The sequence below is a fragment of the Paramormyrops kingsleyae genome, chromosome 25, assembly GCF_048594095.1.
Source record: "Paramormyrops kingsleyae isolate MSU_618 chromosome 25, PKINGS_0.4, whole genome shotgun sequence".
In the NCBI taxonomy this organism is placed as follows: domain Eukaryota; kingdom Metazoa; phylum Chordata; class Actinopteri; order Osteoglossiformes; family Mormyridae; genus Paramormyrops; species Paramormyrops kingsleyae.
In genome coordinates, this window is record NC_132821.1 from 23,146,469 (window position 1) to 23,162,487 (window position 16,019).

The following is a 16,019-nucleotide window of genomic DNA, read 5'->3' on the forward strand; positions in this document are numbered from 1 at the left end:
TTTGATTGTGACAGTGACATGGAGGGCAGCCAGGAATCCAGCCGGTTTAGAAGTTGTCTTTTCTCGAGCCAATCAGAGGATCCCTCTGCTGGCGACAGCCTCGTTACGCTCGTGGAACGTCCTGCTCGCTACGCCGCTAACGAGCCGACAGAACACAGCCGCGCACACCAGGGCCATCTTTGGGCCGCGTTGCCCTGGCAACCGGCTACTTGTCTCACAGTGCTGTGGTTAAAAGGCCGCATTGTTTCCCTTTCAGTGACAAGAACCCATCAGTGAACAAAAATGCCCGTCACAGGGAGGCCCGGTCCAATAAACACCCAGTGACATCACCTGGATTAGTTGTACTTGTCTCTCTAAATAGTCCTGAGCATTCAGTTGTGTTTGCAGATGGACTAGTGTCCCCTCCATGCCCCAATCCCTGACATCATGGGAAAGGATCGGCGCAAACATGTACGGAATAACAGGCAGGAATACCTGGATGTATGGATCACAGGGTTATCTGTAAACACATATTCTGAATGGAAAAACACACAATTATTGTGAATTATCGCAGATAAAATTATGCATACTTGTTTGTGCATATACACACATAAACAGACAAAGGTGTGGGATCATTTTGCTCATTAGCTGAGGAGTGCAGTCGTGCCACCATTGCAAGTGATAAATAACACCGTTTTCGCACCTTCCCGAGACACAGAGTCTGGTGGGAAGCAGGCAGGGGGCGGAGCCGTGTCAAAATCGCAGCCTCTCAAGTGCTAAATGCGGCTCCAGGATTCTAGAACCTCCAACGAAGGAGCCCGCTGAATCTCAGCAGAGGCCCTCGCCACTGGCTGAAGGCGTCGCCCCAACCACAGGACCTCATAACATCGCCCAGTACCGTGAAACGCTGAAGAGTAACATTAAACTTCAGAGAAAAAGGACAAAAAATAAATGTACAGACCATTAATTAGAATTAAAAGCCATTTTATTATGACGTGCCGGACAGAAAAGCTGCACAGGAAACGCTGATGAGTGTCACAGATTTTTTCACCTGGTTGCACAGTCGGCATGAAAATTAACGCTGAAAGAAGAAGAAAAAAAAACACACACCGCCGCAGCCCATGATACAAACGCCTGTAATCAGTCTTCATAAAAACACCGCCGTGGGTGAGATTTACACGGCGCGCGCGGTAAATCGATGGCGCGTGGAGCGTTTTAATCGGATGAAATGTCTGGCCCATCGGCGGAAGCAGAACTGAGGCATCAGTCAGGTGTGGGGAGCAACAGCAGGGGCGGCGCGGACAGTACGACGTGCCGGCAGACAGATGCCGGAAGCCGTTAACCAAGAAATTAATAAATACATATCAAAATAAAAGTCTTTTTTGAAAATGGCTTTAAAAGAAAAAATAAAAGTCCTGAATGAGACTGAAATATTTCCAGTGTGGCAGGTGGCTCATATCTGTGGCGAGGGGACAGTGAGCAGACCTGTGGCTCTTAGCTTGTTGATACCTCCATCCAGGATGCACACTCGGGGGTAGTTCAGCCTCACTAGGTTGGCGGCAAACTGCAGGGGAGGGGGCAAAACAAAATACTGTCAGCAAGGGCAGGTCCTCCCATGGGCACTCGGGAGCGGTGCTGAATGGAAACGAGCCATGTGACCAATATGAGGACATGTGAATATGCAGAGAGGCGGGGTCAAAGGTGACGGGGCCTCTCAGCATGCTTGTCACTTAGAACTGACCAGTTTTGTTTTACACAGCAGGGCGTACGCAGACCAAGTTCCCATAGTTGTCAGAAATGACAGCCACGGGAGAGAATCCATCAGCACAAGACCAGTTAACTCCATGAAGTCCATGAGGACACGAGTGAAAGAGCTGACACTGAGGTTCCACCCACTTGGGCGTGGTCAAAGCCACATGGGTGAGGCCCAGCCCAAAGGGGTGTGGTCATAGTCAGAAGGGCGTGTCCAAGAGGTATGTCACAATCTCAACGTACATGGTGGACAAATGAAAACAGGGAAACCGGAGGAGTTATTTTCCCCAGCTTACAACAGGTACAACCAGTGGCGTGCACAGACATTTTGGGGGGCAAGTGCTCCAGGGGGAAAAAAGGGCACTTTTTGCATATGTGGAAAACCTTTTCTTTTTATAATAAAAAAAACGCACAGGTTAAATGCAATTTGACTTTTATCAAAAATCACACCTACTAAAGACAGTCAAAGACATTAATTTCAATCTTACCAAAGTAGGACAGTAGTTGACGTTAGTTATGGAAAGGCTAATCCACAAAAACGGAGAAACGTCCATAATTCTATTATTCATAATCATGTCAAGGTTTTAGGTTTTTCTGCAGTTCCATCTCTAAAAAGTGTGATGTCTTCCCGTCACTGACTTCAGTTTGAAAACTTTGTATTTATTCACAGATTTCCGTGAGATCATCCTAAAATTTGTAACGAAAAATGGGCTCAAAAGAGCCCTCTGCCTAACGGCATGTAGCCTATAGCATAACGTGATATTTTCAATAGTGTATGCAAAAAGGTCGGAATTGATGGAGAGTGGGGTTGCCTAAATGGTTTAGGTTACATTTTAAATGTGTCGTTTTTTTGTTTATCCATATGGATGGATGGAGGGGGCAAGCTGGCAAAGTTTGTCATGTGCAGTTTCTGACAGGCTACTTCACAACAAAACAATTGCAGGTTGGTCTTAGAGGGCAAACAGAATAATTTCACTCGATTCATGGGTTACCTGACTGGTTGGGAAGGGAAAGAGCTGCCGTGTTGTCCGCCGTGGCTCCCAGTCGCTATAGTTAGCCTACTATGCCTACTCCAAGTAGTCCTATGTCATGCCGCTGCTACACGCCTCACAACAAATGAACTGCAAGCGTGTTCACGTGACACGGTGACAGTGAAAAAGCGACAGGGTTCGGGTGTCTTTGAAGAAGGGGCACAAATCAAGCCATTATTTTCACACCTTTTTAAATCGCGCAGCTTTAAAAAAAAATAATAAATCACGTCTTTCAAAAGGGCACTTTTTTGGACTGAGGGCAAAAGGGCAAGTGCTTCAGCACCACCTCGTCTCTATCTGTGCACGCCAGTGGGTACAACGGCAATCCTGAGACCTTTGATCCCAGAGGTCAGTGCAGCACAAAAAAGAAGCCCACCTTGAGCCTGCCTTCAAACCCCTGACGGGTGATGTCACAGACAGCAGAGATATGATTACAAGGAGACCCCAAGCATTTTTCCTGGTTCTTTTTTTTTTGTGCTGAAAGGTAAATGTCGTCAGTAGCGCCAGTAGACACAGAGCATCGCCACGGGACACCGGCGCTGTGAGAAATGAAAGCTGTGGGAGAGATTCCATCAGCGAGCGATGAGTTAACCGGCAGGCTCGCTCGCAGGGGGACGGCGACGCCAGTGCACACGGGGGGAGCACTGTGTCGGGGGGAGAACTGTGTCGGGGGGAGAACTGTGTCGGGGGGAGCACTGTGTCGGGGGGAGCACTGTGTCGGGGGGAACTTTTCAGAAACTTTGGAGGCATATGACTCAGAAGCTTCCGAGCACAGTAACGACTTTAAACCCCAGAGTGGAAAAAGCCGTCTAAAATCACGAGAAATAAGGAAATGAAAATCAACACTTATTATTTTACACATATAAGGCATACAGAATTGTTTTCACTAAGGAGGTACTGATTAACAACTTGCTATAGCTATTTCGGGTTTTTATTTTGTTGCTTAGATAATTCAGAATTTTACTCATGTATGTGGATGGACGTTTATTAACCAGGTTAAGGCTTAAGCTGATCTGAACAGCACTGGAGCCCTTCTTGAGGTTAAGTAAACTCTATAATGCCTATAAGTCAGGAATAAAGTAAACAGACTTTGAAGAAAGTGAGAAATACCAGGAAACAGCTATAAATGTAATAAAAAGGTGTAAAAATGTATGTTATAGACACAGTGCTTAGTGTAAGTAACGTAGCGTCAGTGTCTGGCCGTATCACACAATACAGGAGCTGAGAATTCTGAAGGCTTGTGGGTAAATGCCGTTTCGAAGCCTCGCCGTTTGTGACTGTATGGTCCTATAGTGCCTTCCAGATGGTAACCTGTCCATCTTAGCTGCTCTTAAACCCCTTTCTGTTTGACAACTTTCATTTACAGGCAATATATCCATTTTGAAGCCTAATTATAGGGCAACTTTGAAGTAACCAGTCCGTTCCTCCCTGCTGATCTTGCTGGTCAGAGGTGTGATTTTCGCCTAGCCGTGGTGAGAGTGGTGACCTCGGCGTGTGACGGGTGATGCAGACACAGCACCCCGGCCTACTCCTCTCCACGGCAAGCAGCGAACACTCAAATCCCACCGAGCCGAGCCGAGCCGAGCCGACGAGCGATCGCACGATGATTCAAAGAAGGGGAACAGTGAAAATCTAAGGCATGATTATTTCTGCTGTCAAATTACTTTTAGCCTGAGGTCAGCATTTTGGAAATCCATTAATGTCAGTCAAATTCAACTTTTCTATGGGACATGATGGGTAAGTATGCCCATCAGACCCTGGCTGAGTCAATCCCCATGAATAATACATACAAAACTTGACATTATAAAGTAGAGATATTTAAATAAAATATTTTATCCTTCTATCAAATAAGCATTAGGTGTTTCGCTATGTTACCTGCCAGTCACGGATTCCTAAACGCTTCCCCTGTCTCTCAACCCTACACCCCCCCCCCCCGCTCCCCCCTCCCCCCCAAACTGTAGTAAACCTACCCCAAGGTGATTAAACGTCACAATTAAAGACACCACTTAATTAAAACGGCTGGTAAGAGTTTCACGATGGAGCTGCACAAAGAAAATTAACGTGAACCGAAAGGCACTCTATCATAACAGCGAATACAGTCAACTGGTTAACGACCAGCAAATCCAGTGTGGCTCAGTACCGCTGACCTCACACTTGACCTCAGTTCAAACAGGAGAGAGCGACACATCCTGCGGAGACATAAACTGCCCTCCCAAGACAAGCCTGTTCTTAATAGAGCGGCAAATTGCGAACAAATGACCCCGATCTCTATCATCTTACACTGAAAATGTTGCTGATTAACACATAATCTGTATGACCTTGGGGTCGCTCCCTAAACACAGAGTTCCTTGAAAGACAGGTGTGTTTATCCGCCTCTGACTTCAGAACAAATGTTCTCATCATTGGACAAAAAAATACATGCAGAAATATCAAAGAGAAACCTAACACACAATTATGATGCATAATCTGTATGACCTGCTATCATATTTACACGGCAGTATTCCTGATACCCGCAGACCGCTGCAGGACGCCCAGCAGTCCATGGTCTGCCAGTTCAGCAGCCCAAACTTGAGCAGCAGAGTCCCTCCTCCCAGATCTCCTAGTCCCACCCCCACCCTGAGCCGGGAAGTTTTTATAAAACTTTGTGAAAGGCGGAAAGGGGCCAAAATCGGTCATTTTAATAAATGATGTGCACACCCCCATAGCGGGACTCTACAGGTGTCTCTGGTGAACCTAACCGTATTAAAATGGACTGACACCTCAGAGATGGAGGATCCCAGTGGATGCATTCCAAACAGATCTGGGAAGAGCAGCCTTGTCTCCATCTAAGGGCCATATAATAATAATAATAATAATAATAATAATAATAGTAATATTATTATTATTATTATTAGTAGTAGTAGTAGTAGTAGTATTGTTGTTGTTGTTGATCATTTTTGTTACAGCGATGATGGGGTTACCATGGACAATCGTCTGTCCTTTTCCTCACATATCGCCAACGTTTCCTGCTCTTGTCGGTTTCTCCTGTTTAATATCAGAAGGATACGTCCATTTCTTTCCACACAGGCTACCCAGATACTCGTTCAGTCCCTCGTCATCTCCCGTCTTGACTACTGCAACTCGCTTCTAGCGGGTTTACCATTGAGCGTCATTCGTCCCCTCCAACTGATTCAGAATGCAGCTGCTCGACTTGTTTTCAGCCTTCCCAAGTTCTCTCACACCACTCCTTTGCTGCGCTCCCTACACTGGCTTCCTGTGGCTGCCCGCATCAGATTCAAAACACTGATGCTCGCATACGAAGCCAAAAATGATCTGGCTCCATCCTACCTAAAAGACCTCATCACACCCCGCACTGCACCACGATCTCTCCGATCTTCCAGCACTGCTCGACTGGTCCCACCACCCCTCAAGGCACAAGGAAGACACACCTCTCGGCTCTTCTCTGTTCTGGCACCAAGTCGGTGGAATGAACTCCCCCTAGATGTCCGAACAGCTGAGTCACTGAATGTCTTCAAAAGACGACTTGAAACACACCTTTTCCAGAAATACCTGAATTAACACTTCTGGCATTATACTCTGTTTCTTCCTTTAATAATAAAAAAAAAAACGCACTTTCCCAACAGAGTATTAGATCGATGGTATTCATAGCCTTGGTTTTATTGAGCTAGTATCGGGAATAACTCATTGTGGAGTCTTAAAGCACTTATGTAAGTCGCTCTGGAAAAGGGCGTCTGCCAAATGCTGTAAATGTAAATGTAAATTTTTATTGTTACAGCAATAAAATAATAATAATTATTGTTATTGTTTATTCCTCTTAATAATAATAAATAATAAGAATAAACGATTATTATTATTTTTGTTATTATGAGCCAGCGCAGTTAGGCAATTCACCACCTTTAATCAGAGACCGACAGCGTCCTTCCACCCACCAGCCATGTGGGGCGCCAGACCCCACATAATGCCCCCCACCCCCACCCCCACCCCCACCCACCCAGCAGTCACGTGGGAGCGGGAGTGATGGACGGTAGTGGCAGCGGAGCATGGCAGGCTGGCGGACCATCTGGGAGCGTTGCCATGGCAATCCATCTCAGCCCCCGACCCTGATGTCCCTCATCAGTCAAGCGCTAACCAGCCGCCAGGATGCTGTCTCGCCCCCCCGGGGAGGCGGGGCTCCTGCCTCCGTTTGATTGCTGAATTCATTTCCAATCCTGCAGGCCTGACACCTATACACAATTTTTTTCCTTCCCCCCTTTTCCCACGATGCCATGGGGTAGATGTAAAACCAGAAATAGTATCGCTGTCAGAGCGCCCCTTCCGGCGGAAAAGCCGCGAGTCGGGGGAGCGTGAGCGCTAAGGTAAGCGAACGGATCCATCGTGTGTCGAACCCCGAAGGGCCCCCCGGGACAGGAGACCACGACGGGGACAAGGACCCCCAATCCAGCTGGTTACCATCATTCTGAGGCAACAGCATGTTCACACCCAACAAGGGCAACCAGCCAGGGTCATATTAAGGTCAAAGGTCAAGACCATGTCCAACACAACATCACCACGCTTTTACTATGGATATAATTAATAATTAGTAATATTAATTATGCTGGAACTGCAGTTGGAAATGAAATCTGATAAAGAAGCCAGAGCCAAGCCCATTAAAACACTCCTTCAGGCCAAAGCAATTAAGGCACAAAAGCACCAAACTGACTCAACTGTTCTTCAGTACAGCGGGGCGTAATTTCAGTTTCAAAAGTCAGAGCGTTTCACATTCATTTGGAATACAATTAAAAAGGAGGCACTAAATCATCGTTTTCAGCTATTATTATTCAGTAATCCACTGGATGTGCCGTTTAATGTTTGTCATAACCCAACGTCACATTTCCTTTTTATACTAGAATAAACAAAAACTCGCTCAAAAATACATTTTAATTACTCTGACTCAAGGGAGCAAAGCAATTGACAAGAGGAAATAAAACCTGGAAAGACTTTCATTTTGCAATTTTTTCTGCAGCGCTGATGTGTTTAAGCTACCAAAGGTGTCCGGAAGGTAGCCGCAAGCTATTGGCCAGCTGAGATAAGGTGTTTTTTCCACATTGCCGCACAGGGAACACAATGACGAAACAGCGCGCCCACGGCGTCGGACATCCGGAGCACTTACACAGCTTGGGAATTTGCAGAACATCCGGCACTGTTTGTTTTTGGAGAACTATGTCATGAGGCACACTAACGCCAAAGTCAATTGTTTAAAGCTCCACCCACTAAGTTGCTAAATCAGCCAATGATTGGCAGAGCATAGGAATCCCGCCTACAATGAGTGCCAAAGCCTCACATCATTGGCTTATAAAATCTGTTAGGCCACAGGTGCCATAGTATAGTAATGTTGCCAATTCACCGCAAGATTTAAAAGTACATCACACACTGCACTAACAGATGACATAAACAAAAAAGGAAAACACTTACAAATCTTAAACTATAGCTTGTTAACACCCCTCTCCCTGTTGGACAAGCATAATATCAATAAAATAAGTAAACATAAATTGTGTGGAATATGTGCTTTTGGGAAGTAGGACGCAGGAAAAGTGATGACTGACTAAGCATGCTTACCACGCTGGCCCTTGTCATGGCGTGGCTAATCACCACGATGACTCTCCCCCGGAAGCTTTGGAGGGTCGCGGTGGCTGGACCCGGCACCAGCTCGCCTTCAGGTCCGAAAGCCGTGTGATACGGGACGCTGATGCTGCCCGATATGTGGCCCCGGTTAAAGCTGGAAGCTTTCAGTCAAGGATGACACTCACTGGAGGGGGGGGCGTCTTTATCCAGGACCACATTTCCCAGAAGGCCGTGCTATGGTATTCTCAGTCAGGTGACAGAATGAGGTATGGAGAGCGGAGGCGAAAGAAAAACAAAAACACTATGTATCTCGGCACAAATGTCAGCAGAGTTCGGTTTGTTCTTTGCGTTCCTGTCAGTGTTAGTGTTAGAAACATAAAAGAAGCTTTGTTTCGATCTCACCCACACCTTTGGAGAGCTAGCCTTGTATCGCCCCTCACACCACACAAGCCTTCGTGCTAACAAGCTGAACTTGGCACATCCTGCTGGCACGGAAAGGGAGCGAGTGGCACCGCTGCATCGGGCTTTCATGATCAAAGCTCCCCTGCCCTAATTAAAATGACGCTAAACTGTGAAAGTGAAAAAACACACACGTGTCAGGATTGCGGCTCCCACAGAACTAGGGAACGGTTCCTGCAATCATGACATGCTGCTCGGAGACTGATTTCAGCTTCTGGATGTGCAGGCGATGTGCAGGCGATGTGCAGGCGATGTGCAGGCGATGCTGGAGACCCCGCCTCCGTCTCTTTGTGGGAAAAGCCCGAACTGTCAGATTCTCCGCAAGCCCAACATGTGCGGAATTTCACATTCGAAGTTCATGAACATCAACATTAAAACATGTTTTGATGCTCGTGAACTTCGAATATGACACTATCAGAGCCCCGAAGCTTCAAACTCACCAGTTAGTAACTGTGCCTTAATTAATTAATCTTGCATTTTTTTTATTTTTAATACTGAGCATTAAAAAGCACAGCAGAATAGTACATGTATGCAGTCTGCTAACAATTTACTGCTCAAGTGCTTTAATCTCCATGTGAGGCTCAGTTTCACCATGTTCAGTCTGAACGTGACGAGGCCATAAAGATGGCGGACGGTGACAGATACAAGGGCGTCCGTATTCTGCACCTTAAGGCCCTAAGCTCCTGCTGTGGGTGGTTTTCTCCACATTACCGCATTTACCCTATCAAACAGCAGCAGTAAGAGCTTCTCCGAGCCGCTCAAGGCTGACAGCGCATCACAGCGCTCCCTGACGCCCTCTCTCCCTCCCTCAACCTGCCCATTATCTCTTTCCAGGGAGTTTCCCTCAAACGACTCCGTGGGTACAATTTCCCCACTCTGATGCCTCTCAGTTTCTCTCTTTTATTCCTTCCAGAGAAAAAGCCATTCCCGTCCACCGCTCCGGGACAAATTACTTTTAATACAGCCATATAGCAAATAACTAGCCATGGGTCCGTGGAAACCCATAAATAATTAGCCAAGGCAGAGAAACATGGTCCACAGTATCAAAAGCCAACAAGACGCCATTAGACCCTGAACCATCCACGCAATCCATGGCCCCCTCGACGCCGCATGTGTTGTGAAACGCGCCGTCGTGATTGTTATGGGCACAGCATCCCCATGCGCCCACAAAGCGCCAGACCTCATGCTCAGCCGTGACATCATAACCGAGAGCTTCCCGTTTATGATCCGTTAACTCCCTCCTTTGCCACAAAGAACATAGCGACTAGCCCCACAGGTCAGTAATCTCCTCTGAGCACAATCCAGCTGTGCTTTTTGAACTTTTGCTTCATCAAAGACGAGCTTAAACTATAAATACTGCAGCATAATAAATCCTCCCATAATAAAAAATGAGAGCTGGCATACCATTATTAAATTTTCTGTTAGTTCAGTTTAATTTTTATTATTGCTACTGCTGTTGTATGACATGTTGGATCTATGAGTTAATTTTCAACTGAAGTTCCTCATCACTCACCACAGGACAGTGAGGTTGTGCTAGACGTTGTCGTCATGGTACCCCCCCAGCAACCCCAACTGGCGGGAATTAACGAGAGACCCCAACGTGGGTTGCAGTTAGCGATTGGTTAGAAATGTGCCGTGCCGCACTCTGAACCTCAGGCTCCTCCGGACGTTGTTCAGGTGCCACTCTGATTAGTGCAAGGATCGCTCGAGGTTTGTCGGTGCTGGCATTTGCTGACACCGTAAGCTGACATCGTAATGGTACATTCACGCGCGTGTATAAACAAGTCACGCTACATCGGTACAGCTGCGGCCAATAGACACGGAGAGGGAGACCAAAAGTACTGGGCCAACCAATCAGACTAACTGATAGGCAGAGCTTCCATACCCACCCCTCCAGGAAGAAGGAAAGGATACTCCTCGCTGCTACGGATGTCCACGGCGATGACTTTGGGCTTGCCAGACCGTGGCTTCTTGGTGGGCGTCTTAAAATGCGTGGCCGCCGTCAGCTCACAGAGGTCGATGAGGTCCTCGGCGGAGATGCGCGGAGACACTTCCGCCTTCAGCTCACTCAGCTTGAGGGGCTCCCGGGACTGTGGGAGAAGAAGGAGCGGCAGGAGGACGATCACGTGAGGAGAGGAGAGCTAGAGGAACAAGGGAGTAGCTGGTGCAGTCTGTCAGAAGTCTTAGGTGACTAAGTTGGAAATTGTCAAAATTTATGGGGTCAACTGAACTAAATTATTAAAGGTCCAAGCATCAACAGTCCAGGATCTCAATTGTATTTTCTACAGTTATCATGACCAATATGGCTACCACAATCAAACCACTTGCTGCAAACCACTTGACACTACTGGAACTGGTAGCCATATTATTAGCGCCCAACTGCCCAGGGCCACTGCACTACAGTAATTACAGAGACTTCCTGGGGGGTCACTGAGGCCGCCGTCACTTCACTGAACTTCAAGCCCCCCCCCCCCCCCCGCCAAGCAGAGACGCACTGCGAATGCCGATTAGAGAGCTTTTCGCTCAACGGTTTACAGGCAAGGAGGTCTTCAGCTTGACGTGACTGACATCAACACATCGGCATCCCGTGTTTTGGATTAAGACCACCCTGATATTTCAGGGTCGTGCCCTAACCCTCACCCCAAGGAATGAGATGCTGTCAGAGTTCCAGAATTTTCTTGTCCTGATAAAGGGACCAATTACCAGAATTCTGTCCTTCTATGTTAATTATTGTGGCAGAGCCTTTGAGGGACACGGCTACCTTTAGCGACACCTATGCACACCTATGCAAACTATTAAATCCAACACGTTCATCTACTTATGCCGGTGATGTCGTAATCATTTATGGGAGTTATTTACCGAAGAAACACAAGCAATCTGAAGCTCATTCTCTAACTCCCTCACCGAAGAGCCCGTTCCACCATTACACTGGCAATATATCAGGACAAATGTGATCCCGACAGCAAGAGACAATACATCCTACTTAAAACTGGCATGTCCTATTACTGCGTAAACTAGCTACACAAAACCGGCTAAAATATGCAGAGGGACCCGGAGGTGGTGAAAACTGAAATCGAGAACACCCGGTGAACTTTTGACGGATGGCTCCCGACCGTCGCATTTAAAATGCCACAGAAACGACGTCCCAAGGATCACGAGCAAATCGACCGTGGCGAGGTTCCAGGGCGCCGAGCCGGACCTTAGGCTGCTGGCTGTGAAAAATCGGCACGCGCCAGGCGCGAGTGAAATTGGTAAATGCATCACGGTGCCCAACGGGCCGAGGGAGATTGCGATTTTACGGCGTCGTCACGCATGGCTGCAGGTACTGGCGGCTGACACAGCACGGGGTGACCTGCGGGGGGCGAAGGGAACGTGGGCTCGCTCGCGATGCCTTTGAGCCCGCAGATGATCATTCACTCACACCCGTATGTTTTTATCAAGGACAGCGCGACGATTGGCTGGGGCTCCACTTCAGCTCCTGCAGCGGTACTTAAAGATCCGCGAGCTGTAGCTCATTCCCGGGACAGAGGCTCTCAGAATGCAAATCGAGGTCTCCTGCTAATGGGACAGTCTTTAAAGGGATGCTCTTGGGGAAGGGCATTGGGGCCTGGGAACGCTGACAGCTAACCGCACCAACAGGATGGACTCCGGTTTGGCCCGCATTCCCGGCCGCGATGTCATTTTGAGCTGCTTGTGGTCAAGCATCCCAAGGCAGCGGGAATCTGGGGATCTCACACGCACATCATGTTGGCAAGATGGGATAACATACAGTACAGCTATGCAAATCAGGATGGGGGAGGGAACAAAACTCCCATATTTACCACCGCACCCTAACAAGGGGTAATCACATCGGGGGTGGTGTGTGTCTCAGGGGATCAGGGTGCTGTGGCTGTGATCAGAAGGTTGCAGGTTCAAATCCCAAGGCCTGCAGAAGAATTTCACTGTTGGGCACCAAAGCAAGGCCCTTAACCCAGGGGGTGTCTGATCCTGCTTTCTCATTGGATAAAAACTATCTGCTAAATGGAAAAAAAACTGTATACAGTATTTAAGAGCTAGACATATTAACACAACATTGAACTTGCACCTCTCCTTCCTAATTCTGTGAAAACTATCAATGCATTTGTTTAACTAGCTACGGGGCACGGTTCAGAACATTAGCGATTGGCATTCTGAACCACGGCTGGGATTTACACAGACAAGGCGAGCTAATTTAATCAGAGAGGTGATAGGAGGAGTTTTGGATAAGAATAAATGAGCCTCCAGACCGGGAATGATACTGGGGCGAACGCACTCTTAACACGTCACAATAAAGACCACAAGTGGAAATGCTTACGCACATCATGGAGAAAGAGACCGTAACCTACACATGTTGTGGGGACCAAAAGCATTCTGGGAAATTGCAGATCGTTCCTCCTTGCTACCGTGGTTGGACTTATCAAGCCTCTTATGTTGTGTTGAAGCTTGTCAATGTGTTAATGCACCATACCAATTCTGAGGACCTGGCAGGAATTATGATCACACAGCAGGTGAATGTCGGGTCTGTTATTGTAGGTGCAAACTCTTATTTTTGACATTTATTCCACCTTTAGAAGAAATAAAAAAATGATATTTGAAGTGATTAAAAAACCCTTGACCTCATAACTCAAATACTGTTGATATTTCAAAAGCGGTGAGCAAAAATGTACAACATAAGGGGCACAGACATGCACCCAAAGGGCTCATCTTCCAGAAGCTGCCGCAACAAGGAACAGCACAGCATGTTACACCGGACACCTTAAATACTCAATTTACCCACAATGCTTTGCCACAGGAGGACAGTGATCTGTTGAAACTGGTAGCCTGACTTTTGGAAACCACTTTAAAGTCAGTTAAATGACAAACAACAGGGGAACAAGCCCTTAATTATGTGTACGGTACAAGAATGATAAGAATGTAAGGATGTAATGTGAGGATGACAACCTGCATTTGGGTTATTTACAGTTGGCTAAAACACTGTGGCACACAAATTCATTTACCTTTTAAGTCTCTGCATGATTATTTCAGATACTAGACGTTGGTTTCACATGCGAAACCGTTGCGTTGCCATGGCAGGTGAAACAGAGCGATCATCACAGATTCACTTCATGCCAAAAGACACAGAGAAGAGCCCCAGATTCTCGATGATTCCATTGCTCCGCAGTTTTCAGTGGTGCTCTGGAGTCACCAGAGGCCAAAATTCTCTTCTTTCCCTAAACATTCATCTGATCCAAGCCCATTTATCTCATGGCTGTTTCTAATGAAACTGGGCCAAAAGCACAACCGACAGAGATCGTCAGCAAAAACAAAAAAGCGCAACCAGCCTTTCCTCCCTTCGATCAATGCCTTCGACATCATAAAAACCCAATTACTGCCGGAAAACCAGCATAGGGATTGCAATAAATGTTTCAACCAGTCTATGGATGCAGAAATCTAAGAGCTGCAGTACTTCAAAAGACCAGCAGGGGTCAGCAAGTCTTGTCCCCCCCCTGACAGCACATCTTAAAAGCAAGAAAATATCAAAATAAAGCGATCCTGTGTAGGTATGCAGGGTGAGCAGATGGTGTGTGCAGCCCGGGCTCAGCCCAGGCGGCAGAGCCCAGTCCTGTACAGGATGTGATGGCCCAGTCCTGGGGGAACGAAGGTCATTAATGTGTCCACATGTATGTCACGGACACAGCAGCGGTGCCCCGTGGGGAGGGCTCAGAAGTTGTCGGAACACATGCAGGCAGCTTACAGGTGCCTTGCCACACAGAGGAGCGCCGCCGGTGAGGAGGGGCACAGCCCGCTTGTACTAGAAGGCTTCAGGGACAACACAGAGTTTGTGGAGCTTGTCAGTCGGGGGGGGCGGGGGTGTTGTATTAGCCGGCTGGCATGAGAGACGGGCTGCCTGCCACTTTCTCTCCGGCAGAAAAACGGCAAACAGACGAGGAGACCTGGCAGTCAGCATCAATGCCCAGAGCCATCGAAAGATGCAGTCCGATGGATGCCTCCCGTCTGCGCCGGGGGCCTTTGGGCTCCGATCCCGGCCAACGTCTCACTCCCACTGAATGCTAAATCGAAGCACATGGCTAACAGCAGGCGACTAACAGGGATCAGCTAATGGCGAGTAGCTAACAGCGAGCGGCTAACAGGGATCAGCTAATGGCAAGCTGCTAACGGCAAGCAGCTAACAGGGATCAGCTAATGACAAGCTGCTAATGGCAAATGGCTAGCAGGGATCAGCCAACACCGAGCAGCTATCAGGGTTCAGCCAACACCGAGCAGCTAATAGGTATCAGCTATCAGGGATCAGCCAGCGGCAAGCGGCTAACAGGGATCAGCCAAAGGGAAACGGCTAATGGCAAGTGGCTAACAGGGATCAACCAACGGGAAACGGCTAATGGCAAGTGGCTAACAGGGATCAGCCAGCAGCGAGCGTCTAGCAGGGATCAGCCAATGGGAAGCATCTAGCAGGGATCAGCCAACGGGAAGCGTCTAGCAGGGATCAGCCAAGGGGAAGCGGCTAGCAGGGATCAGCCAACAGGAAGCAGCTAGCAGGGATCAGCCAACGCAGAGCAGCAAGTAGGGATCAGCCAACGCCGAGTAGGTAACAGGTATCAGCTATCAGGGATCAGCCAGCGGTGAGCAGCTAACATCCTTCCTCTCTTCCCGCCAATCTCCAAATGCTCTCGGCCCACCTTTCTGTTTAGCTTCCCTCCTCCCCAGGCTCCTCCACACGATCGAGCAGATGACCATCCAGTAAATAATTCAGCCAGATGGGGCTGCAAGCAGCACGTACAATCAATACTCGAGCATCCTCAACAAGCCAATAGCAGTACCCTGATTGGAAGGGCTGAAGTGGGAGCCCTCAGATCAGAAGCACAGTTGAAGATCGTAAAGCAGAAGTATCCGGAATACGACAGACATGCTGGTGTAATCGAAAACCCATGGCAGACACTCACCAAATCTGTTTTGGGCGAGTCCTGGTAGTCGGTGGTGGTGTAGGAGGGTGCCTTGCCAAATCCGTTGGGCTCTGTCATGTTCTTGACCGGTTGGGCGTGCTGCCGATAGGTGGCGCTCTTTGGGGTCCAGCAAAAGAGGTTGATGGATTCCCGCACACAGCGCTCAATGTCGATCTCTGTAGAAGGGAGGGGGGTGATACTGTATGTTGTTCTTTCTCTTGTGCTTATTGATATTTCT

The 16,019-nt window shown here is 47.9% G+C and overlaps 1 protein-coding gene across 2 annotated transcripts in view; it reads right to left on the reverse strand.

The window, feature by feature from the left end:
• Positions 1 to 946: 946 nt before the first annotated feature.
• tbck (TBC1 domain containing kinase) overlaps positions 947 to 16,019 on the reverse strand; it is a 38,104-nt gene continuing 23,031 nt past the window's right edge. For both annotated transcript variants that reach the window (XM_072706938.1, XM_023799302.2), the window contains exons 23-26: positions 15,782 to 15,957; positions 10,737 to 10,912; positions 8,358 to 8,517; positions 947 to 1,543 (exon numbers count right to left, since the gene is read on the reverse strand). In XM_072706938.1, the coding sequence (XP_072563039.1) occupies positions 1,433 to 1,543; positions 8,358 to 8,517; positions 10,737 to 10,912; positions 15,782 to 15,957 (623 nt within the window). In that variant the 3' untranslated portion in view covers positions 947 to 1,432. The remainder of the gene's footprint in view (positions 1,544 to 8,357; positions 8,518 to 10,736; positions 10,913 to 15,781; positions 15,958 to 16,019) is intronic.